Source organism: Notamacropus eugenii, chromosome 4 (genome assembly GCF_028372415.1).
Source record: "Notamacropus eugenii isolate mMacEug1 chromosome 4, mMacEug1.pri_v2, whole genome shotgun sequence".
Classification (NCBI taxonomy): Eukaryota; Metazoa; Chordata; class Mammalia; order Diprotodontia; family Macropodidae; genus Notamacropus; species Notamacropus eugenii.
The window spans coordinates 395,728,009-395,754,759 of record NC_092875.1 but is presented as its reverse complement, the minus strand read 5'-3'; the positions used below and the strand labels follow the sequence as shown (position 1 = coordinate 395,754,759).

At 38.1% G+C, this 26,751-nt stretch overlaps 1 protein-coding gene across 1 annotated transcript in view; it reads left to right on the top strand.

Annotated features, from left to right (window-relative positions):
* KDSR (3-ketodihydrosphingosine reductase) overlaps positions 1–26,751 on the top strand; it is a 61,175-nt gene that overhangs the window by 24,470 nt on the left and 9,954 nt on the right. The window contains exons 4-7 of the mRNA XM_072605526.1: positions 1,408–1,473; positions 1,647–1,742; positions 4,902–5,093; positions 16,634–16,717. Coding sequence (XP_072461627.1) covers positions 1,408–1,473; positions 1,647–1,742; positions 4,902–5,093; positions 16,634–16,717 — 438 coding nt within the window. The remainder of the gene's footprint in view (positions 1–1,407; positions 1,474–1,646; positions 1,743–4,901; positions 5,094–16,633; positions 16,718–26,751) is intronic.

Below are 26,751 nucleotides of genomic sequence, written 5' to 3'. Positions count from 1 at the left end.
TTGCAGATTTCCTATTTTTCCATGTAGTGTGCTTATTTGTATACATTTCTTACCCTCTCTCCCATTAGATTGTAAGTTATTTGAAAGCAGGAGTTGTATTGTTTTTCATTTTTGTATTTCTAGAACTCACCATGGTGCTTTGTCTATTTTTGGGAAAAAAAAAAACTTCTGGCTTTCAAACTCCCCCTACCTATGCAGATCAGTAATTTATCTATAACTTTTAGTCTTAGGTGATTGCCTGGGGGCACTGGGAGGTTAAATGACTACTTCTTATTCACCTATGCCAGTCAGGTCTTTCTGACTTAAAGGCTACTCTTTGACTTTGCTTCTTTCCTTGCAAGCTTTAATAAATCTTTCATATGGGATCATTAGGTTTGAAGTGGGATTCCTACTAGGGATCCTGACATATAGAATGAGAACTTGTATAGTTTTATTTCCTTAAATATTTCTCAATGACAAGTAAAAAAATTAACATTCATTTAAAAAAATTTGAGTTCCATATTATTTCCCTCCCTCTCTCCCATTCCCTGTCTCCTTGAGAAGGCAAGCAATTTGATATAGATTATACATGTGAAGTCATGCAAAACATTTCCATATTAACCACTCTAAAAGAAAACACAGACAAAAAAAAAACACAAGAAAAATAAAATTAAAAGTTTTCTTCAATCTGCATTCAGACTCCAACAGTTCTTTCTCTAGAGGTGGATAGCATTTTTCATCATAATTCCCTCAGAATTATTGTGGATCATTGTATTGATCAGAATAGCTAAATCATAGAATGAGAACTTGGTTTGGTTCTAGGATGTTAAAATGACTTGGGACTCTAATCCAGGACCCTGAAACCCTGTCATAGTGAAGCTCCAGGGACTTTCCTAACTAAGCTACCTGTGGCATGGGGTCAGATGCTACTTGCCCTTGGTTCCTCTGAGTTTAATGTTTGGCCTCTGATTTGGAACCATAGTTGCTAGATCAGAGGACAATATTGTGACAGACACAATATTGCTAAGGTTTTTACATCTTTGAACACATTGTTTTCTGGATTGTTTTTCTGGAAGCTAAATACATGCTCTCTTAGCTCATTTCAAATACCATGCCAAGCCTTGTATTCAAAAATCTTGTTGGACTTGACTGTTGAAAGAAGATTTGCCTTTTTTTTTTTTATAAATAGTATTTTATTTTTTTCCAATTTCACGCAAAGATAGTTTCCAATGTTCATTTTTTTAATAAGATGATGAGTTTCAAATTTTTTCTCCCTCCCCGAGGAAGCAATCCAATATAGGTCATACATGTACAATCTTGTAAAAATATTTCTACATTAAGGCCTTACCTCTTTTAAAAGTAAACATGTTTAAAAATAGACTAGCATGCAGGTAAACATGTTTTTCAGCTTCCTTTTTTTTTATTCAGGTCGTGCTTTGCATATCAGTTGATGTATCGCAAGACTATGGACAAGTGGAGAATGTCATTAAACAAGTAAGAGCTTTGGCCCACTGGGCCTATGTCATCAGCATTCTTTTTACATTTATTATTTCGTTATATGGGCTAAATGAAAGAATTTGTTAGCCTTTGTAACTATTCTTTTGCATTTTTAAGAGTTTCACATCTTTCATTAATCAAGACACCTGCAGCGATGACCTTTTTTCTAGGCACAAGAGAAGCTGGGCCCTGTTGATATGCTCGTAAACTGTGCTGGGACGTCGGCTTCAGGAAAATTTGAAGATCTTGAAATAAATTATTTTGAAGTGAGTAAGAATGCTTTTCCTTTAATAATTAAATATGTGAAATGCACTCTAATGCTGCCTAAGAGGGAATAAGGCTAGTTGAAAACAATAGGCTATATCCTGAATCCTTAAAAATTAGGGAAAATGGGTCCATTAATGGTAAATGCCTGCTCTTCAGCCATCTTAACTTTTAATTTTAATTTTTTAATCAATGTGGATTAAGTGACTTACCCAGGGTTACAGAGCTAGTAAATGTCTAAAGCTAGATTGAACTCAGATCTTCCTGACTCCAGGCCAGTACTGTGTCCACTGTTCCATGTAGCTGCCATCATAGTCAGTTTATATATAGACCCTATCATCAGCGAAACATTTAGTTTTGAGTTTGCCCCAGAAGAAAATGCCATTAGTTTTATATTCTGTAAAGTACAACTTTTCACTTGATAGCTGATTTTTTTCTTAATGTATTGTGGAGGTCTCTGTCACAGTCTGAACAATGACTTCTTCCTCCTTTGAGGTGTTAGTTACCTTCTGTTGTTCCAGCTAAGAAAACCAAGAGATTTAGAGTCGACTTCTCTTCATCTGAGGTCAGTAGTGAAGTTTCCTAGTCCCTCATCTACCAGCTTTCCTACTTAGTCAAAGCATCAGGAAGTAAACAGAGCTACTTTGTCAGTTGGGTAGAAGGGGTACTTGACAGGGTCCATCTTCTTTTTAACCCATGAAAAACAATGATAAAATTATTTTTTTCCTGTAGTTGTGAAGTTAGAATGAATTGGGAAGACCTTTCTAGGAGAAAATTGTAATTGTCAAAGCATGATTCTGATAAGGGAAGAGAGGTAAGCTGATTGTGGAAACAGCCAATTTAAGAAATAGTACAGAGGAGATTGGCTAGGCCAGGAGTGGGAAACTTGAGGTCTTGTGGCTGCATGTGGCCTTCTGTGTCCTTGGGTGCAGCCTTTTGACTGAGTCCAAGTTTTACAGAACGAATCCTTTTATTAAAGAAATTTGTTCTATGAAGTTTGGATTCAGTCAAAGGACCATACTTGTGGACTGAGTGGGCCACATGTAGCCGAGGCCTCAGGTTCCCCACCTCTGGGTGAGGCTCTTGCACTGGTTTGGAGAAAAGGGACTTTAAAAATGATTCCATGACCATGATTCTGTATTCCTGGGTGTAACGTGTGCACGTCTACCTGCTGGCTAGAGAAAATTAATCTCTGTATGTCTGGTGGAAGTATCTACAAGAATAATAAAGTGCATTTAGCTAAGACTTTAAAGTTTTGCAAAGCACTTTACATACTTTTTAAAGTTTGCTCTTCCTAACAGCCTTGTGATTTAAGCATTAAGCATGTGTTTTTGTATGCATTTATGAGCAAGGTGATTGAGGAAATAAAGTATGTAAAGTATAGGCAGTTGATGAAAATTAATTCCCATTGAAATAATTAAATTCCCATTAAACAGTTTCCCATTGAAAATTAATTTTCATCAACTCCCTTTTTGTTTTTTATAAGTTAAGAGGAAGATGGACCTAGACAAGTGGCACTTCTATGCTGGTTCCCAAGACTAGTGAGAAAGTTCATTCAGAGCTGACCCTGGGAGCCTGATTGCCTCTTCTGGGCCCTATGGCCTTTTAGCTCTTGCATCTTCCCACAAACAGGCCTTTTTTTCACCCAAAGATCATGCCCATAATGCAGAAAAGAGGCTGATATTCTGGGGCCTCTATTTCTTGCTAAGCTTGTACCTTTTCCACTCCCCTCCAGGCATTTCCTGGAGGAGAATGTGCCATTCTCTGGCATAATGAACTTCAAAAGTGAATTTGTTATGAATGTGGAAGGTGCAAATATCATGTTAGATTCCTTCTCTAAATTAAATGGTTGGTTTCTGTTTTAGTTTGAGGAATTCTATTCCAACTGTTTTTACATAGTAAATTGCATATATGGGGTAATTTTTTTTATTGATTTTTCAAATTCAAACTAAAGATTATTTCTTAGGTTTTCTCAGGTTGATGAGATTTATCTAAAAGTAAACTATATTCTCAATTCACATGCAGAATCTAAGCTATCTATCTTTCTTTGGGCAAGATCTAGTGTTCTTGGGATTTTCAATGAATATATTTTTCTTGTCAAAACACTTCTCTTTTTAAAAAGAGAATCACCACCTCCCTTTGTTTGCAACACACCTAAGTTTATCAGAAGAAATGTTGTTTGGCCAGTTTTTACTGAGGACATAAATTACTTCAGTTGCCACAATATGGCTCTAGGCCAATGTTGTATTAAATGGTAGAACACTAACATGATGTTTAATTTCCAGAGTCCTTTTTTTCCACAGTTGAGTTTCTTATTGAGAGGCAGCCAATGTTTTATGCTTGCAATAGTCTTCTAATTGTTCTCTCTTCTTGAAGTTATCTCACTTTCCACCTGGGTTGTCCTTGAGTGACCAAATTGATTTTCCTAAAGCATGGGTCTGACTATTCCTTTTACCTGCTCAAGAAGTTTTAATAGTTCCCACTTCTAGGATAAAATGCAAATTCCCTCTTAGGCTTTTAGTGCCTCCTATAATCTGGCTGTAATTTGTCTTTTCCAGACTGATTCTGTATTACTTTTTCTCAAGTATTATACCCTCCTGGTAAATCGACCTTGAACTCAGCATCTTTAGCTTCTTTCACCATGCCTTTACACCAACTGTCCTCCAGTGGTGGAATGTTTCTCCCTTCTTACCTTACCTCTGCTGCTTTGAATCCTTAGCTTATTTCAAGTCTCAGCTCTGATATAACAACCTCCTGTGCAAAACCTTCCCTGAACCTCCCATTTACTAGGACAGCTAGATGGCACTGTGGTTAGAATGCAGGGTCTGGAGTCAGGAAGACCTGAGTTCAAATCTGGCCTCTGCCATTTACCAGCTATGTGACCCTGAGCTACTTGCTTAGTTTCTGCTGATTTCTCCTCTCTAAAGTAAAGCCATTGTCCTGAAACTGTTTTGTATTTACCTGTCTACATGTTCTATCTTCCAATAGACTATAAGCTCTTTGAGGGCAGGGATTCCTTCATTTTTGCTATTAGATCCCCAACACTTAGTGCAGTACCTTGCATGTGATAGGTATTTAATGAATACTAATTGAATTGAATGTGTTAAGTGCTTGAGGGTTGAAAATTCTCAAATAATACTTGTGACCTTTTTTCCCCACAGAGATTAATGAATATAAATTATTTGGGCAGCGTGTACCCCAGCCGTGCAGTGATAACCACCATGAAAGAAAGAAGGATGGGCAGGATTGTCTTTGTGTCCTCCCAGGCAGGACAATTAGGGTTATTTGGCTATACTGCATACTCATCATCCAAGTTTGCTCTTAGAGGATTGGCTGAAGCTCTGCAGATGGAGGTAAAAAAACAAAACAAAACTTTTTTACTTTACTTTTTAATATCTTGATTCTGAACATACATATATGCATACATACATGCCTAATTTTCCCAAATTACATGTTAAAACAAATTTTGAACATTTTTTTTAAAGTTTTGAGTTCCAGATTCTATCTTTCCCTTCCTCCCTCCCCTCCCAGAGACAATATGCAATCATACATAGGTTATAGATGCTCAATCGTGTAAAACATTTCCATATTAGTCATTTTGTACAAGAAGACTAGAATAAAAGAAAAATGATGAAAGAAAGTGAAAAATAGGATGTTTCAGTCTGTATTCAAGCAATATCAGTTCTTTCTCTGGAGGCAGATAGTACGCTTCACCATTAGTCCCTTGGGATTGTCTTGGATAATCCAATAGCTTATGTGACTTTTAAGGTTCATAGTATGGGGCTGAGAGGCACCAAGGCAGAGTGGCTGTGAGGCTGACTAGGTTCAACGCTTGCTTTCAACACATTGGTTACAGCTATAAGTTGTATAAGTCACTGATCTGCAATAGGAGAGTGTTTCCACACATTCACTGGGTATCACACGTTGTTCTAGGTGCTGGGGACAAGAGACAGTACCTACCCATGAGGTTCTTATGCTCTAACAAGGGCAGGTGACAAACTCCTCTCTATAGGCCTATATAAAAGACATACAAAGTAGATAAAAGGTGACTTAGGAAGCCATTAGCAACTGGGGCAGGGATGGGGGTGGGGACCAGGAAGTAGCTCTAGAGTCTCCTCTTGAAGGGTACTGGGGATTCCAAGAGGTGGAGCTGAGGAGGGAGAAACTAGGTGATTGATGGATGCTCTTCCTATTCCAAAATTCTTATTTTACATTTCTTAGTGTTAGATTAAACTAAGTGGAAGTCAAAGGCATAGGATGAGGAAGGAGAGAATATACAGGTATGGAGAGGAGGAGTGTTGGGTAATGGAACCAAAAGAGAACTCAAGGAAATGATGACTGTGAAAATATTATTTGAGAAAGTTATTTCAATAGAGTGGTAAAGTCAGAAGCTAGATTGTATGGGGTTGACAAATGAATGGGTATCTATGATTCCAGAGGGCCTATGATGATTGATGCATGAATCATCACAGTCATGAGTCACAGAGAGATAATGGACTCAAGCTGTTTGGGCTCCTGTGGGGCAAAGAATATATTAATAAGTGAAGGAGGAAAAAAGAATATGCAAAATAGCTTCTCTGTGACAGACAATACGATTTTGGAAATGGCCTATTTATAAATTTGTCTTCTTGGCTTATGAATATTATAAGGGTTTTTTTTTCAGGTGGGGGGAGTTACATGGAAAATGAAGAAAATAAGTGATTGTGAAATGAAAAAACTTTTTAAAAATAGGAACAAGATCACCCATGAACACACAAAAAAGAAATCACCAGGTGGTGAGCAGTGGAGGCGACCGTTGTTTCTAGGAGTTTGACTGGGAGAAGGAAATGGGACCATAGCATAAGAAGAGGGAAGTTCAAGTGAAGAATTTTTGAACAATTTATATTTATTCATTTAAGAGAACATTTCCATGCACACAGCACAACATGAAAAGATTCAATCTAAAACCATGAATTTTTGTTTCCCTTTTTTCAGTTTACTTTAAAAAAAAGAAAGCTGTGTAGTAAATTCTAGATATTGTTTTCAAAGCCACACTGCTTTGCTGTGCTTTCTTCGAAGTTTTCCTTTGTTCTCTGCTGTGCATTTTTAATTTTTTTCTCCCTCCTCCTCCACCCTATCCTAGAGAAGGCTACCTATTAGACACTAATACGTATGTATATATATGTGTGTGTATGTAAAACCATACTGTCTACGCTTCTATTTATCAGTTCTTTCTCTGGATGTGGATAGCATTTTCTTTGATAGGTCCTTTGTAGTTGATTTGAACATTTATAATACTCAAAATAATCTAGTTGTTTCTCTTATGACTATTAGCCTTTCTACTATACTACTGAATAATATTGATGATAATGGGCATTGATGATTGATTCACTACTGATTTTATTGGCAAGGCTTCTAGCTTATCCCCATTACAAATAATGCTTACTGAGGGTTTTAGGTAAATGTTTCTGCTTTCAAGTGTTTTTTTAATAGAAATGAGTATTGTATTTTATCAATAAGAAACAAGTTTTATATTTTTCTGCCTCTGTTGATGGAATCACATGATTTTTGTTAACTTTGTGGTTGATGTAATCAATTATGTTAATAATTTTCCTTATGTTAAATCATCCCAGGATTTTAAGATGAAGAGAGCAGGACATGTTTGTAGTCATCAGAAACAGAACCCAAAGATAGGGGGAAATTGATGATAACAGGAAAATGATTGATGGGACAAGGATCCAGGGCATCTGTACAGGGTGTAGTCTTATGAAAGGAAAAGGCTATCTCTTCCTCAGAACCTGGAGCATAGAAGGCAGGTGGAGCTACAGAGAGATATGAAATGTCGAAAGAGAGGAGCTGACAGAGTTCGTGATATATGAATGAATGGCCTTGATTTTTTTTTTCCCTTGGGAAAATAGAAAGGGCTGTCACCTCCTCAGAGAGAGTAGGGTGAAGCTAATATATGGAACTTTAGAAAAGAGAACTTTTGAAATATTAGTGGAGGTAGTCCTGAAAGAATAGAAGGATTAACAGGTAGGAATGAGGACTCGTTTGAGATTAGGTAATTTGAGTGCAGCTGACTGGACCCATTTCATTCCTTATTGCGTCCCTCTCCCTCATTATTATTCAGCAGCTAGGGAACATAAGCAGGGAAGGAGGGCCAGGAAGTCTGTATACTTTTCTTAAGAAAAGAGGAAGAGTAACTCTAGGATGCAGTAGATTATAACAGGAAAGATCTGGGTGAGATAGATGAATGGAGAGGGAGAAGAGGGAAGAGGTAGCAGAATGATTGCAAGAGAAGGTCTGGAAGCTGCAACATGGGGCCTGGAGTCAGGAGAAAAGGAGAAATCCAGCTGTCAAGAAGGTGGCTAGGGGTGGCTCTTGCCAAGGGCCGGATTTCCTGGGTCACTAGAAGATAGAAGGAGACAGCAATCTGGTACAGTAAATAGAGTGCTGGACCTGGAATCAGGGAGAACTGAGTTCATCTCCAGCCTCAGACATTTATTAGTTATGTGTCCCTGGGCAAGTCACTTAACTTTTTTAAAAAAAAGAAGTTAATTTATTTATTTTTAGTTTTCAATATTCACTTCCTCAAGTTTTTAAATTCTCTGCCTCTCTCCTTCCCCCACCCTCCGAGGGCATGTAATCTGATATAAGCTGTACCTATACATTCTTATTAAACATATTTTCACATTAGTTGTGTTGTATAGAAGAATTAGAACGAATGGGAGGAACCATGAGAGAGAAAAAACTAAACTATACTAAACAAAAAAAGAGCAAATAGTATGCTTCAGTCTGCATTCAGACTCCAAGGTTCTTTCTCTGGATGTGGATGGCATTTTCCATTATGAGGCTTTGGGAGCTATTTTAGGTGCTTACATTGCTAAGAAGTCTATCAAAGTCAATCGTCACACGCTGTGGCTGTTACTGTGTACAGTGTTCTCCTGGTTCTGCTCGCTTCACTCAACCTCAGTTCATATAAGTCTTTCCAGGTTTTTCTGAAGTCTACCTGCTCATCATTTCTTACAGCACACTAGCATTCCATTACATTCATATGCCACAACTTGTTCAGCCATTCCCCAGTGGATGGGCATCCCCTCAATTTTCAGTTTTTGACCACCACAAAAAGAACTGCTATAAATATTTTTGTCCATGTGGGTCCTTTTCCCATTTGTATGATCTCTTTGGGATACAGTCCTAGAAGGGATATTGCTGGGTCAGAGGGTATGCACATTTTCATAGCACAAGTCACTTAACTTCTGTCTTCTTCAGTTTCCACATCTGTAAAATGGGAATGATGATGATGAGGATGATGAAGATGATGATGATTGCACCTACCTGCCAGGGTTTTTGTAAGGATCAAATGAGATAATATTTGTAAAGCACTTTGCAAACCTTAAATCACTGCTAAATGCTAGCTATTTTTATAATGATGATTATTGTAGAAAGAATATGAGATGAATAAACCTAGGATGAAAGTTTGTTAAAGATAAAGGGAAGGTTTCAGAGGATGCAGTAGAAAAGGAGAACAGAAAAAGGACAGTGGACCAGGAGGAGATAGGGCTTAGCAGAATTAGGTAGGAACTGTGACAAGGATAAGGATGCATGTGAAGTAACTGAAATAAGGAAAATTATGTACTCTGATAGCTTCATTTTAGTTCATGTGGGCCCTCAAAATATGTTAATAAGCAAAGAAAAGAAACCCAGTGAAATGTTATCAAAAACCTTACCATAGCCTGTCTGTAACAGAGGCCTTACTAGTCATTTATCTGAAGGAGGCTCAGAGAGCTTCCTGGATTCATTCCAGCTCATGCTGGGATTCTGCACCACACTTTAAATAATCAGTGTTTGCAAAGAGAAGTGAGCAGAACCAGAACGTTGTACATAGTACCAGCAATATTGTATGATGATCAACTGTAAATGACATAGCCATTCTTAGCAATACAGTGATCCAAGACAATTCCAAGGGTCTCATGATGAGAAATGCACCCACCTCCAGAGAAAGAACTGATGGAGTCTGAATGCAGATCTAAGCTGTTATTTTTCATTGTAATTTTTTTCATGTTTTTTTTCCTTTTGATCTGTTTTTTCTTTTACAGCATAACCAACATGGAAACGTGTTTTACATGATTGCATATATATATATATTCCATATATATATATATATATATATACATGTAATATATATGCAATATATATATATATGCTATATATATATAACATATCAAATTGCTTACTGCCCTAGGGAGGGGAGAGGGGAGAGTGATAGGAAGAAAATTTGGAACTCAAAATTTTTTAAAAACAAATGTTAAAATTGTTTTTTATAGGTAATTGGAAAAATAAAACAATATAAAAAAATAAAATTGAGGGATACTAAAAAAAAAAAAATCAGTGCTTCAAGTATTCTACCCTTTAGTACTAATAAAAACAAAAACAAAACCGTATGAATACAATTTAGCTGCTGTTTCTAGTTATTAGTTAATCTGGAGTAGCAAGTGATTCCAAACAATTGCTATTTCCCAGCTAACTTGAAATGTCAGATTATCTCAAAACCCTGATTGAATTATTTGAATCATCTGTTTTGTCTGGAGTTCTGTTTCAAATAAATGAAACCTGGTAGTATTTCTTGAATTTCTGATAGTCCAACCCATTGGGAACTCCACAATGAACCTCCATTTTGAGAAATGTTGCTTTTGGTGATGATCTAAACCTTGTTTGTATTTCATTTTCTGATTTCCCTGGTATGAAGGCATCATTATACTATGGTTCATCTTTAGATGTTATGATACATTGACTTGGAAAGAACTAAGTTCAAAAGGATCATAATGGTCTGTGTCCTAGGAGACTACTCCAGGATAGAGACTCCTTTCAGTTGGACTTGTCTTGATCATTTTCTCTAGGGCAAGTGTGGAAGAAAAGGGGCAATAAGTAGAACTATCTTGGATAATTGCCCTGGAAAGAAGTAGAAATGAAAGGGGTAGTTTTTCATCACTCCCTCTACTTGGCCCAAATCCAGAGCTAGCTATGACTGTAAACTGGTCCTTAGAAAGGCAAGTCCTATTGATGTTGAGGGCATGAGCTACACCCATCGAGGGACAACTTAGGGATGAATATTTTTGGCTAAGATTTTATGGCAGTGTTGTTTTCTTCTGCGACGATTAATGTCACATTGGCCCTGCCTGGGCTGGAACCAAACGGAAGAGATTGTTTTTTCTTATCTCTCTCCTCCCCTGTTGAAAGCTTACTGTTGCAGGATTCAAACTTGCTATATAGGACCTTCGACCCATAGGTGACTTCTGCATTTTCTTCCAGAGGTTTCTAGCATGTGATCTGTGGGAGGAAGGAGGCCTGAGTGATGAGCAAGACGTGGGATATTCTCTGAGGCTGTTGAGTGTCAATTTCAATTTTTAGCTTTGGATTTTTAGCCTGCCATGAGATAAAGGGTATCATCTCATTGGGAGGCAGCTTAACTTTTTCCCAACCTTTTAGGTGTTTGAAATATAAACCTGCCAACTCCAACAAATTAAAATTCTGGCAGATTGACTTAGGTGAAACTCATCATGGCCCATTAAGAGTGAGTTCAGGACCAGGGAGATAGAGAAGGCATTCAGGAGTTAAACTGAGTTCTAATCCTCACTGTCTTCCCTCCTACTTATATATTTGCATGAGTACATTCTGCCTCCCTTGATAGAATATGTTACTTTAGGACAGACACTGTCTCATTTTTGTCTTTGTATCCCCAGTGGCTGGCTCATAGCAGGCACTTGAATGCTTTTTGGTTGATTGCTATTTTGTGAAGGATGTACCTTGTTTTCCCCACTGTCTTTTAAGACTTTATAGTAGAATGCTGAGAAATACCCTGGAATGGGTGATAGGAAGTAGGGGTTGAGGGTAGCAAGAGCAGGGATTTGGCTTCCAAGATAGGAGATGGTATCCGGATATGAGAGGCACAGTACTAGGAAGAAGGGCTTTACCTCAGGATCACAAATGAGGGAGGGAGCTACAGTGGAAGATGGCATGCCCAATTCTTGTTCATATTTGGGAATCATTCAGGGAGATGTCCCAGGTTAGGAATGGCGATCTCTAAGGAGGTTTTAAAATAGAGGTGAGGGAGGATGGCCTAGAGTGAGAGCTATAGCTAAAGTGGAAGAGGTTCTTGGGATAGTATTTATTCTGAGGAAAAGAAAAAAAAACATTGGCAGGGATGAGTTGATTGTCTGTGGTGACTTGGGCTGATCATTTGCACAGCATTGCAAAAGAGAATGGTGGAAGATGCTGAATGTTATCATTCTATAAAACACTGAAAAGTAACTGAAGAGGAGACAGGGCTACAGAGAGAATGGTATGAGCCTCCGCCAAGCCAGAACATCACTAGAACATTTGTAGATGAAACTTGAGGGAGAGCAACAGACTGATGTGAAAAGAAACATGTGCCAGGATTCCTGCTGTAATCTATTCTCATTGGTGATAAGAGTGGAACCGCCACAGTACCCAACATATTGTGCGAGCAGATGATGGTGACGCTTCATGATGAAGTCGGGGGCATTGCCTAGATGGGACTTGAATACATGCTGGAAGTGACACTTTTAAAGGCATTTGGGAGTTGATTTAAATATGTCTCAGAGACTCTAAGAGAATGAAAAACATCATGAAGATACTTTTATTAAGTAGAAGATCATTGAGAATATATCAGCAACTGCCACTTCATATACTTGCTTCCTTATCTCTATAAAATGGTTGAGAAAGAACAGCACGCATTGAGGCTATCCTTTGATGAGAACGTTAGAAGGAAACAAGCATATGTTTGCAGGTGATTTTTTATAACAGACTGCATCTTTACAATCTTAACTCACCTAAAGGTCTGCAAAATATACAACCCTGCTTTATTTTTTATTATGATTTCGTTCTGTTTTCAAGTGATCTCCTTCAAACAGAGCTGTCTCCCATGCACATATTTGAAGTAAGACAAAATTCTATGACATGTGAGAATGGATGTGACTTTATTTAATGACCCACTGAATATAATCATCAGTTGAAGCCAAAAAAAAGGAAAGCACCTAAAATATTTATCCATGTCATGGATGGATCCATGTCTTGTGTAGAATCTGTCAAACCCCAGAACATCTCAGTATTGCTATTTTATGAAGGATGTACCTTCATCAACGAAATCTGTAATTATTTGAAAAAGATTGATTTAACTGTCTACAAGAGGAAGACAAAGTAGATGACCAATGCATGTTACTCAGATTATGAGACAATGGAATTAGTGAATCCATCAGTATGCATCACTTGGACAAAAAAGAATTGCAACTAGACTGTGTGTTAGGGCCAGAGTTGAATAAGAAGAGATCAGGCCAGTTGACATTTAGATAACAGCCTTGCTTCAAAAGCCCATTTCTTTAACACTAATATTCCTACCTCCCCTAAAGTATACCTTTGATGCTTTCACTTTCATGTGGAGTTGGCCCTAAATTCTTGAAGGATACGTCAGTAGATTGCAAACTACCATTTGGGCCATACATCAGACTCTAAATTTTGTCATCTAGCCTACCTTAATTTGAAGAGTTTAGCTGTCAGGTTGGCTACAAAGCATGACTTTATTGACCATAGCGACTTTAAACTTCATTCACCAAGAGAGGTGTTAATCTGTGCTGGTAGGAGTACCCACACTGATGAATCATAAACTCTAGTACTATTGAAGCACTCCACTGATGTGGATTTATGTAGCTGTGAATCATGAAATACCATTCTCCCAAAGAAATAAAATATTCAGGTGACCCAAAAGAGAATGGAAAGATGCATGGTAGATATAAATAGGCCATGACATCACCAGTGATGACAATTTGTCAAGTATGTTGTAAATGAAGGGTTTTTTTAGGTACAGCTTGGACTAGATGGTTTCTGAGATCCCTTCCCCCACTGAGCTTTTGTATTTTTGTTACATTTTCATAAGAAATGATGTAAAAGATGTCATTGAGGACATATAGGATGGAAATAGGTTAATGGATTGGTCACATGGAATGAGAGATGGTAAGTGGGCAGTTTAAGTGCATTTGGCAACTACTGAATATTAAAAGAACCAGAGGAAAGTTTCTGGTATGTTGGGTAGTTCTTCTGCATTGGCATTTTGGAAGGATATGGGCAAAAATTCCACAAAATGAAAAAGCAGTGAGGGATTTTGATCTGTCTTGATGAAGGACAGTGCTTACATTAAAGAGGTCACAATGGGGTGGCCTCAAGTATTGTGACCTGAGAGAGCAAATCACTGCTAGGGCAAACATACCAAGGTTTGTTTGGTTCTGAAGGAGATGCCCAAGTACGAGGTTGTCTCTGGGAAGCAGAATGTGCTTGAGGATTTTAGAGCTAGAGATAACTTTACATACTGTCAAACTTGGCTCCCCTCCCCCAACTACACAGATGAATTAACTCAGGCCCAGAGTAAGGGGTGTCTTTTTGGCCTGACTTTTCCTTGGTCCTTTATCTTTTCTTTCTGGAGTCTCTAGTCCTGCTCCTTAATTCTTAGCTCATTTCTTAGAAAACATATAAAATATTTGTTTGCTTTCTGGTTTATTCTCAGTTCTCTTTAAAAATAGATTTTTCTTGATATCTTTTGTCTTTATATCACCTAGATTTCCCCTTGTGCTTCTTCTCTTTCCCTGTCTTACAGAGCATCCCTTAAAACAAAGAATTTTTTTTTAAAAAGACAAAAGAAAAAAATCATCAAAATTAATAAAATTTTTAAAAGCCCTGTTTTTTGGGACCAAGTTTATTTTTTTAAAAATTTCTCATTAGATTCAGGTTAGACATATAAAGAAACAAACTAGCTAGAGGACTAATATAGCTTGTACTCTTTTCTGTTTCTGCTTATTTTCCATCCTTCACGTTGGATCACTGGAAAGCCTACCTAAGAGGACCTAAGTCACCCAGTTCTGTATTCCCTAGGATCATGCTTCTCCTCTTCAGCCTGGCTCTTTTCACGTCCTTCCCCCTTCCTTTGCAAATACCTTCCCCTTCTTTCCTTACCATCAGTCATTCCCTTTATGCTGTACCTTCTCCTATTAGAATGTGAGATTCTTGAAGGCAGGGAACTTCCCATTTTGTCTTTGTATTTTCATCCCTTAGAGCAGTGCTTGGCATATGTTAAGCACTTGATAAATGTTTTTTCATGCATCCATTCAGATATGCTAAATGTAGAGATACTCTCTGCAAGTGAAAATTCCTAGAAAAGGAGTATCTTATTGAATTGAGGTATTTTAAGTAATATAATCCATAGTGGGTAAAAGAATTTTCTAGGTAGGTGTTCTGGAGAAGGGTAGTCTAATGTCATCACTAGGGGAATATGTGGGCCATGAAAATGCTTTCTGTATGAAGGAATAACCTTCCCTGGATTGATAGGATTCAGGGAAGGAAGGAGAACAAGTGGGAGACTTGTTTTTCTATTCTGTAGGGTTGCCTCAGGAATGTGTGGAAGAAGGTGTCTTTGAGGTCTAGGGTTTTACTTTGAATGGGAGGTATTGGAGGATGAGTATATGACCCCAGAAAAATTTGTTCAGGGACGGAAATGTAGCTATGAGTGTCTGTGTATCAACAAGGGGCATATAGGAAATGTGTGTCTGGCTTGTAATGATAGCAGTAATAAAAACATCAGCAAAAACAATACATGGTAATTATATAGTATTTTAAGATTTGCAGAAGTTTTAGCTATGTTATCTCATTTGATTCTAACTAAGCCCTGTGAAGCAGGTGCTATTAGTATATCCAGTAAGTGACTTGTCCATGAACCACATTCAAGCTATGTTTCCATAATCCTATACTTGTGGTTGATTTTTCAAAAAATCTTAATCTAGCTAGCAGGATTCAAACACAGGTTTTTGCAGATTCCACATTTAGTGCTTTTTATCATCCCTTGCTGCCTGCTTTGATGAGTAGAAGCCTTTTCTTTTCTTTTCATTTCTTTCTAGGGGAGGAGGGTCTCTTCTAAAGGAGGATTGGTCTCTCAACCTTGCCTAACCAAGCCAGAAGCAGAGCAGCCACTCTTAGGCAAATTCCCAATGCTGACTGTTGAAGAAATTTTAACCTGTTCCAATTATGACTTGGGCCAGTTTGCCCTTCTTGAGAAGTCTGGTGTCTCTCTGCTTCTGGGGCTAACCATAGTGCTGCTGGACCTAATCTGTACAACTGATTAGTTTAAACAACTGTAGTTCAGAACTCTTGAGCTTAAGCAATTCACCAGTTCAAGGCCTCCCTAGTAGTAGAAATTACAGGTGCGTGCCACCTCGTTCAGATTTTGTTTTTATACAAGAACTATTCCCTAGGCAGTGAAGGTTAGGACGTAATTACTTCATTTTTTTTTTTTATGCAGGTAAAATGAGATTAAACTGATAATGAGTAGCAGCTTTGTAGGGAAAAATCTAATCACAGAAACCACCATGTTGCCTGAGGGTGGGAAGAGTGAGTGGGTAGTATTACTGTCTGGCCTCAGTGAAGGGACAGGTGAGGTTGGAAGGAATGTGGTTTTATGTATGTATGTGAGCCTTATATTTTGTGCATGCTTTTCTTTATAAACCCATTGATGATAGAAACACCTTCTTCTCCATCTTTGGATTCCTCCTTGAGTGGGGATGGAATTGATGACTTTCAGGGAGGTTTTGCCAAAGGTGATTTTTCTGTATTTTGGGGCTGTTTTCTGTTAAAAAAAAAAAAAAGGTAGAGTGAAGATACCCCAGAATGAACCTCATAGAAAAGATGGTAACTTGGTTCTGCAATACCAAGTTCTTAAATTACAAACCTTGAATATAATTTGAGAATCATAGTATTTATTTATTATAAAATTTATGGATGGCTTATGAAAATCAGCACATAACTTGGAAAACTGTATTCCATTTCCTGATGAATGTTCTCTTTTGAAATGCAGGTGAAGCCATATAACATCTATATAACAATTGCCTATCCACCAGACACAGACACCCCAGGTTTTGCACAAGAGAAAAAGACAAAGGTAATATTTATCAGTATTTACTTTTGTTTGTGTCTTTTGATGTTATCTTGTAATGCTACAGGCACTTTGTTTTTCTGACAGATAGGTGATGCAGTGGGTAGAGTTCTGGGCCTAGAGTTAGGAAGAGCTGAGTGTAAATTCAACCTCAGATACTTCCTAGCTGTGTGACCCCAGACAAGTCACATGAACTACTTTTGATCTGTCTTTCCATACCTCTATACTTTCATGGTTGATTTAAAAAGCAAAATATTAGTGCATTGGATTTCATCGTGTTTTAATTGGTAGTGATAGAGATGCCAAAAAAAAATGTATCAATCAGAAAAACTTATAACATTAAAAACACAGCAGAATACAAAAGAAATTCAGGAATGTGCACAAAGCGCCATTTTGTTTACTACCTTGTCAATTTTAATATATATTTTGCAAAAAAAAAAAAAACCATTTAAAATTGTAGCAGAAGTTCACAATTTCATGTATATTCATCTTTTTTTGTTCTTTGTATATTGAAATGTTTATATTTGTGGAAAAACCTGCCCTTTTTCCAAAGAGATTTCTGATGAGGGCCCTACAATTCTAATAATCATCCAAGGTCTTAACCTGTGAGTTGTCTTTGGCCCCTCCCATTACCCTACCACCAAAATCCAATCAGTTGGCACATCTTGTCAGTTCTTCTATAACATGCTTCCCACATCCAGTGTTTTCCCTATTTAACATGTCATCCACCCAGCTGCTAAGATAATCTTCCTAATGACCATGTCATTTTTATGCTTCAAAGTTTTCAGGATAAATGACAAACTCCTCAGGCTGACATTTCAGACCCTCCACATTTTTCTAGATTGTTTCATACTGTTCCCCTTCATGCACTCTCTTTTGCTGCCAAGCAGCATTACGAGGCACTCCCTGAAGTTGACATCCCCTCTGCGGCTTTCATGCATTTGTACAAATTGTCTTAGGGCCTACTTCCTTAGAATGCAGCCTCCTCCTCTGGGCCTCCTGGCATCCTTGTCTTCCAGGCTCATCTCCACAGCCACCTCCACCCTGACTGCTTCCCTGATCTCCTTCTTCTTGAATTACCTTGTATTTAGTTCTTTGAGTACGTTACTTTCTTCTTATAATATGTGGTCTGTGAGGGCAGAGACTGTTTTGGTTCCAATTTTTTATCTTTGACACTTAGCAAAGTACCTTGCACAAACAGAGTTATATTACAATTGTATATGCGTGTGTGTGTGTATAAATATTATGTGTGTGTATATAAATGTGTATATATGTGTATGTATATATGTGCATGTATATATATGTATATATGTGCATGTATATAAATGCATATGTGTATGTGTGTATACATTACACATACATATACACACATACATATATATACACATGTGTATGTATGTATAGTTGTATATCTATACCTATATCTATATATCTGGATATGTACACCCAAGTGTTTGTTCAATCAAATCAAATGTTTGTTTGCTCAGAACAGTTATATTACAATTGTATATGCGTGTGTGTGTATAAATATTATGTGTGTGTATATAAATGTGTATATGTGTGTATGTATATATGTGCATGTATATATGTATATGTGTGCATGTATATAAATGCATATGTGTATGTGTGTATACATTACACATACATATACACACATACATATATATACACATGTGTATGTATGTATAGTTGTATATCTATACCTATATCTATATATCTGGATATATACACCCAAGTGTTTGTTCAATCAAATCAAATGTTTGTTTGCTCAGAACTTCACAAGAGATGATCTACCTCTCGTTCTTCACTCTTTGCTGCCGTCTGTTGACAGTCTGTTGACCCACCTGGTCCTTGAACCTCTTCTCTTGGCTTAAGTGATATTGACTTCATGAGGTTGTCTTCTCTTATTTGAGTTGCCCCTTCACTATCTCCTCCAGTGGTTCCTCTTCCTCTTCCACCCTCAAAATATCTTTGTTCCTCAGATTTCAGATCTCTGCCCTGTTCTTTGCCTCCTCTGGGTCTCTCATTTAATAATTGTATTTGCTCCCGTGGCTTCCTCTGCTGTTCCTCTGCAGATAGATAGCTACCATGCCTATATTTCACTTCTGTTCTTTAACCTGCCCCTCCTTCTGATTTCTCTGTTTGTGTTAGTCACCTGGGTTCCCTATTGTCATTGACTCTACCTTTTCCCTTGTCTCTCCTGTAACCTGTCAGTGGCCAGATCCTGCCCATTATAGCTTCCAAACTCCCATTTTTGTAGCCCTGAAAGGTTTGCAAAGCGCTTTCCTCTCAACCACTCTGTGCGGTAGGTGGTACAAGTGTTGTTGTCCCCAAAGAAACTGAAACTCTGAGAGAGAGAGTAAAGAAGTTGCCCATGATCCCAAAGCTAGTGAATGTCTGATCAGAACCTGGGATGGGGCCTTCTCTGTACTCCATCCATGAGCCTTTTCATTCTCCCTCCTTCCATGTAGGTTTAGACTCCTGTCACCTCATATGGATCTGTAATAATCTCCTAAAAGGTCTCCCCCAGGGCAGCCTGTCCTACATATTTTAGTCAGATTATCTTTTTAATTTAATTCTAATCCTTTTAATCCAATCCTGTCAAATCCCTCTTGAAATTATAAGCCTTCAATGATTCCCCATTGCCTATAGAATAAAATTCTAAAAGAAATAGAATCTGCCAGGATTTTATTTCTCACTGCTTCTCTTTTATGTACTCTGAGCTTCAACCATACTGTCCATTGCTATCTCTGAAGGTACTTCTCATTTTCCTATTTCTGTGCTTTTGTTAATCTGTTGTTTCAGGCTAGAATGACCTTTCATGGGCAGTTAGGTGGTGTAGAACACCAGACTTGGAGTCACGAAGACCCTGAGTTCAAATGTGGCCCCAGACACTTACTAGCTGTGTGAACCCCAGGTCACTTAACCCTATTTGCCTCTTTTTCCTCATCTATAAAATGAGCTAGAGAAGACTACTCCATTATCTTTGCCCAGAAAACCTCAAATGGGGTCACAAAGAATCAGACATGACTGAAATGATTAACAGCAGCAACATGGCACATTTGACTACAACTAACAACACAGGACCTGATGGCTCCAACTTATTTTTAGTAATTCATAAGAAGGAACACAAAAATATTTCTGCCCCATCACTTTGCCTCCATTACCCAGGGAATTTCAGACCTCTAACATGGAAAGCCATCAAAATAATACATATTTATTATTTGTTTATAATTTAAAGGCTATTGTTCTATCTTAATGGTTTTATTTTTACATTACAACCATGCACAGATTTCTCTCACTTCCTGAGAGGTCTTCTGTAACAGAGTAAAAGACTTAGATTAAACCAGTAACAAGGAGACCTCATGTAAAAGTACATGCAGTATTTCACATCTGTAGCACCACCTGATCTCTTTCTTTTTTATTTTTTTTTAAATTAATTTGTTTTCAGTTTTCAACTGTCACTTCCATAAGTCTTAAATTTTCTCCCCCTTCCTCTCCCCTCCTTCCCTGAGACAGCATACAATCTTATATGGGTTCTACATATATATATTCTTATTAAACACATTTTCACATTAGTCATGTTGTACAGAAGGATTAAAACGAATGAGAGAAACTATGAGAAAAACCAAACCAAAACATAACACAAGAGAAAATAGTCTGCTTCATTCTGCATTCCCAATTCCATAGTTCTTTCTCTGGATATGGATAGCATTTTGCCTCAAGAGTCCATTGGGAATTTTTTAGGTCCTTGCACTGCTGTGAAGGGTTAAGTCTATCAGAAACAGTCCTTGCACACTGTGGCTGTTACTGTGTATAATGTTCTGGTTCTGCTCATTTTACTCAGCATCAGTTCATACAAGTCTTTTCAGGTTTTTCTGAAGTCTTCCTGTTTGTCATTTCTTATAGCACAATAGTATTCCATTACATTCATGTACCACAACTTGTTCAACCATTCCCCAGTTGATGGGCATTCCCTTGATTTCCAGTTCTTGACCACCACTAAGAGAGCTGCTATAAATATTTTTGTACATGTGGAACCTTTTCCCATTTTTATGATCTCTTTGGGATACAGTCCTAGAATCAATATTGGTGGGTCAAAGGGTATACACATTTTTGTAGCCCTTTGGGCATAGTTCCAATTTGCTCTCCAGAATGGTTGGATCAGCTCACAGCTCCACCAACAATGAATTAGTGTTCCAACTCTCCCACATCTTCTCCAACATTTATCATTTTCCTGTTTTGTCATGTTAGCCAATCTGGTAGGTATAATGTGGTACTTCAGAGTTGTTTTGATTTGCATCTCTCTAATCAATAGTGATTTAGAGCATTTTTTCATATGACTATAGATAGCTTTAATTTCTTCTTCTGAAAACTGTTCATATCCTTTGACCATTTATCAATTGGGAAATAACTTGTATTGTAAATTTGATTCAGTTCTCTATATATTTTAGAAATGAGGCCTTTATCACAGACACTAGTTGTAAAAATTCTTTCCCAGTTTTCTGCTTCCCTCCTAATCTTGGTTGCATTGGGTTTGTTTGCACAAAAACTTTTCAATTTAATGTAATCAAAATTATCTATTTTGCACTTCATAATGTTCTCTATCTCTTGTTTGGTCATAAATTTCTCCCTTCTCCATAAATATGACATGTATGCTATCCCTTGTTTTCCTAATTTGTTTATAGTATCATCCTTTAAACCTAGATCATGTACCCATTTGGACTTTATTCTTGTGTACAGTGTCAGGCATTTGTCTATGTTCAGTTTCCGCCACACTATTATCCATTTTTTCCAGCAGTTTTTGACCAAAGACAAAACAATGAGTTCTTAATCCAGAAATCTCTTTCTTCAAAACAAAACAAAACAGTTATCTTTGGCTCTTACCCCTAACTCACTGAAAAAGAAAAGCAAAACCAATTTCTTATGACAAGTATGCGAAGCATGCATTTTTAAAATCTTAAGCAAGACATACTCCTTTCATGGTTGTATACAAAAACATTTATGTCTCATTCTGCACCTTAAATCAATCATCTCTCTATAACGGATAACACTAGTAATACAAAACAGTACAAAGTAATTTGCAAAGTGAGAGCATTACTGGGAGGAAATCAAGAAAGGGCTGACCTAAGAAGGAAAATCTGAACTGTCTTAAAGGAAGCTAAAGAATCTAAGGGACAGAGAGGAATTGCCTTTCAGGCATGGGGGACCCATGTGAGCAAGGGTATGGAGACAGAAGTGTAATAACACCACACATGAAGGAAAGCTAGCTAGCCATCCATATCTCTGATAACCTTTTTTACCTAACATAAACTTACTGTCTCATTAGAAAGGATCATAGTTGACTATACAATTTCATACATCACTTTAAGGTTAACTAATATGCCTGGCCACCTTTTGGATGGATTCTTTCCCTTTAGTTTACAGATTATCTAGAACCCTTTAGATTTCTTGGCACTTCTATTCGGAATTCCAGATAGTTCATTTTCCTGCAGATACCACAGTTATTTTGTGAATAGGATAAACTGTCCTGTTCTTTTATGAATTCTCTTATTCTCTTGTGGAATAGGCTATTTTTGATAGTTCTAAAATATCCCCCAGTTCCAACCTACATGTTATAATGAAAGGAAAAATAAACAACCACTTGAGTCAAAAGACTTCGGCTCCAGTCCATACTCTGACATTTACTAATCAGGTGACTAACACATTTAGCCTTCCTGAGCCTCAGGAAAAAAAAAAACGAAAACAACAATACATTTAATATCTACCTAATCTGGTGCTAGCAAGAAAGTGTTCTGTAAAGTGCTGTAAAACTCCAGTCTGTGTCTGATGAGATTAGAAAGTTGCAGTGTCATTTCTTTTTTTTTTTAAATTTATTTATTTAACTTTTAACATTCATTTTCACAAAATTTTGGGTTCCAAATTTTCTCCCCATTTCTCTCCTCCCCCACCCCAAAACGCCGAGCATTCTAATTGCCCCTATCACTGATCTGCCCTCTCTTCTATCATCCCTCCCTTCCCTTGTCCCCACCTTCTCTTTTCTCCTGTAGGGCCAGATAACTTTCTGTACTCCATTACCTGTATTTCTTATTTCCTAGCAGTAAGAACAATATTCAACAGTTGTTCCTAAAACTTTGACTTCCAACTTCTCTTCATCCCTCCCTCCCCACCCATTCATTCCCTTTGGGAACGCAGGCAATTCAATATAGGCCATATCTGTGTAGTTTTGCAAATGACTTCCATAATAGTCGTGTTCTGTAAGACTAACTATATTTCCCTCCATCCTATCCTGCCCCCCATTGCTTCTGTTCTCTCTTTGGATCCTGTTCCTCCCCAAAAGTGTTGACCTCAATTTGCTCCCTCATCCCACTGCCCTCCCCTTCATCATCCCTCCCTACCCCTCCTGTCCCCTTGTCCCCCACTTTCCTGTATTGTAAGATAGGTTTTCATACCAAAATGAGTATGCATTTTATTCCTTCCTTTAGTCGAATTGATGAGAATAATCTTCATGTTTTTCTCTCACCTCCCCTCTTTTTCCCTCCACTAAAAAGTCTTTTGCTTGCCTCTTTTATGAGAGATGATTTGCCCCATTCCATTTCTCCCTTTCTCCTCCCAATATATTTCTCTCTCACCTCTTAATTTCATTTTTTTAAGATATGATCCCATCCTATTTAATTCACTCTGTGCACTCTGTCTCTATGTGTGTGTGCGTGTGCGTGTGCATGTGTGTGTGTGTAATCCCACCCAGTACCCAGATACTGAAAAGTTTCAAGAGTTACAAATATTGTCTTTCCATGTAGGGATGTAAACAGTTCAACTTTAGTAAGTCCCTTATGACTTCTCTTTGCTGTTTACCTTTTCATGCTTCTCTTCATTCTTGTGTTTGAACGTCAAATTTTCTTTTCAGCTCTGATCTTTTCATCAAGAATGCTTGAAAGTCCTTGATTTCATTGAAAGACCATTTTTTCCCCCGAAGTATTATACTCAGTTTTGCTGGGTAGGTGATTCTTGGTTTTAGTCCTAGTTCCTTTGACCTCTGGAATATCCTATTCCACGCCCTTCGATCCCTTAATGTAGAAGCTGCTAGATCTTGTGTTATCCTGATTGTATTTCTACAATACTTGAATTGTTTCTTTCTAGCTGCTTGCAATATTTTCTCCTTGACCTGGGAACTCTGGAATTTGGCCACAATGTTCCTAGGAGTTTCTCTTTTTGGATCTCTTTCAGGTGGTAATCAGTGGATTCTTTCAATATTTTTTTTGCCCTCTGGTTCTAGAATCTCAGGGCAGTTTTCCTTGATAATTTCATGAAAGATGATATCTAGGCTCTTTTTTTGATCATGGCTTTCAGATAGGCCCATAATTTTTAAATTATCTCTCCTGGATCTATTTTCCCAGTCAGTTGTTTTTCCAATGAGATATTTTACCTTCTCTTCCATTTTTTCATTCTTTTGGTTTTGTTTTGTGATTTCTTGGTTTCTCATAAAGTCATTAGCCTCCATCTGTTCCATTCTAATTTTGAAAGAACTATTTTCTTCAGTGAGCTTTTGGACCTCCTTTTCCATTTGGCTAATTCTGCTTTTTAAAGCATTCTTTTCCTCATTGGCTTTTTGAACCTCTTTTGCCAAGTGAGTTAGCCTATTTTTCAAGGTGTTATTTTCTTCAGCATTTTTTGGGGACTTCTTTAGCAAGGTGTTGACCTGCTTTTCATGCTTTTCTTACATCTCTCTTCCCAGTTTTTCCTCCACCTCTCTAACTTGATTTTCAAAATCCTTTTTGAGCTCTTCCATGGCCTGAGCCCATTGATTATTTATTTTGGATGCTTGGGATACAGAAGCCTTGACTTTTATGACTCTCCCTGATGTTCTTCCTCATCAGAAAGGATGGGAGGAGATATTTGTTCACCAAGAAAGTAACCTTCTATGGTCTTATTTTTTTCCCTTTTTTGGGCATTTTCCCAACCAGTTACTTGACTATTGAGTCCTTTGTCAAGAGTAGGGTATACTCTGGGAATCTGTGAGATCCTAGTTCCTCCAAGGTGGCACAATCAAGTGTGTACTGGTCTGGATGCAGAGAGGGATCTTTATGCCCAGAATTTTAGCAGTTACCTCTCCACAGCCACCTGTCCTCCAGTTCCTCCAGGTCAGCACTGGGGGCTGATTTTCAGATAAGGTGGATGGGCAGGGCCACCATTCAGTGTGAGACAAAGACCAGCTTGGCCAGGGCCTCCACCCAGGGCTGAAGTGAGAGGCAGCTCTTCAATGCCCCCAGGGGTTTTTATGGTCCAACAATGGAGCTTCTGTACGCGCTGCTGTGCAGGCTCTGTGGCTGCTGCCTGCTGCTGGAGCTATGGGAAGGCCCTTCTCCCTTCCTGGCCAGGTGATAAAACCCCATCACTGACCTTTGGTGCCTGTGGGCTGAGGGACCTGAGGACCTGCTGCTGGGACTGGAGATTCCACCCCCAAGGTGTCCTCCTCCCAGAGTCTTGTTCCTGCTGCCTTGCTTGGCCAAGGCTGGACTGGGCTCCACGTCCTGTGCAACCGATGTTTCCGTGGCCCTTTCATGTCACCGTGGGCTAGAAATCTCCTCCACTCTGTTGTTCTCCACTTCTGCTGCTCCAGAATTTGTTGAGAGTCCCTCTCTACAGGTATTTAATGGGCTATGGGGAGGACCCTGCGTAAGTGTGTCTTTCTAGTCCGCCATCTTGGCTCGGCCCCTGCAGTGTCATTTCTTAAGGAAAAAATGTTTCAGTGTTTAATAATAATTTGCATTTATTTTGTGTTTTGTAGTTTAAAAAAGTGAAATTGGTGGGAAAGGTCCTCACAGCATCCTCTTGAAGTTGACGGTGAAAGTATTGTCATTCCAGTTTCATAGATGAGGAAACTGGGGTTCGGAGAGTTAAAGCTGATTGTAATCAGCTAGTAGGTATCAGAGTCCAGACCCCAACTCTGTTTATTTTTTAAAATTTTACTATTTATTATTTTTGGTGAGGCAGTCAGGGTTAAGTGACTTGCCCAGGGTCATGTAGCTAGTAAGTGTCAAGGGCCTAGAGGCCACATTTGAACTCAGGTCCTCCTGACTCCAGGGCCAGGGTTTTATCTATTGAGTCACCTAGTTACTCATTTTTGATATATCATGTTACTTCTGGAGTGATTGATCCCTCAGCACCTTAAATTCTGGAATTTATGATAGTTTCCTTGCCAATTTGTAAGAATGCTTAGGAAGTCTTAAGATCTTAAGAAAATTAGCACTTACTATGCCATGGCCTTAGCATTTGTAAGACATATTTATAGTTTAGAAGCTTTTTTTCTCCCTGTGTTTCTCTCTTTCTCAGTCTCTCTGTCTCTTTCTCTTTATGTTTCTCTCTCTTTCTGGACTCCTTTTCCCTATCATTTCCTCCACCATTTAAATTTAAGCCAGATGTCTTGTCTTAGGGTAGAACAGATTAATCTGTTTTAAGAGAAGCTCTGCTAAACAGATTTCTAACACTGAGTAAATAGATTTTTGTTTCTGGAGTGAGGATAACAGCGCGTGATTGTTTCATTTTTACTCAGCCTCCAGAATAAATCTTTAAATGGGGTTTCTTTTCCCCAGCAAAATGTTGCACAGGCTGCTGTGGGGGAGGACAACTCTCCACTGGTCCTTTGGGTCCTTAGGGAAGTACTAGTGTGTGCTAGAGAACTAGTTAACTAACTCCATAGAGCCATTGACCTAGAACTAGAATTGGTATACCCTTGAAAGAGCCAGCATCTGAATCTTAGTCTGATTCCCGTCATTCAGGAATTGTTACCTAAGTCCTGTGATTTGACTTTTCTCTTTCAGAATACTTCATAAAGTACATTGTTGTTCAAATTATGCAGTTACCTTCGATTATAAAATGCAGCTGCTTTTGGTGGTTTGGCACAATATGATTTAACATTATGTGTGCCATAGGGCTTGTGTTGGGCCTTTCTATTCCAGTTGTCCTTGTTCTTATACATACTCTCATCAAATTTATTCTGATACCAGAAATAATGCCATTCCAAGCTTATCTTACAGTCC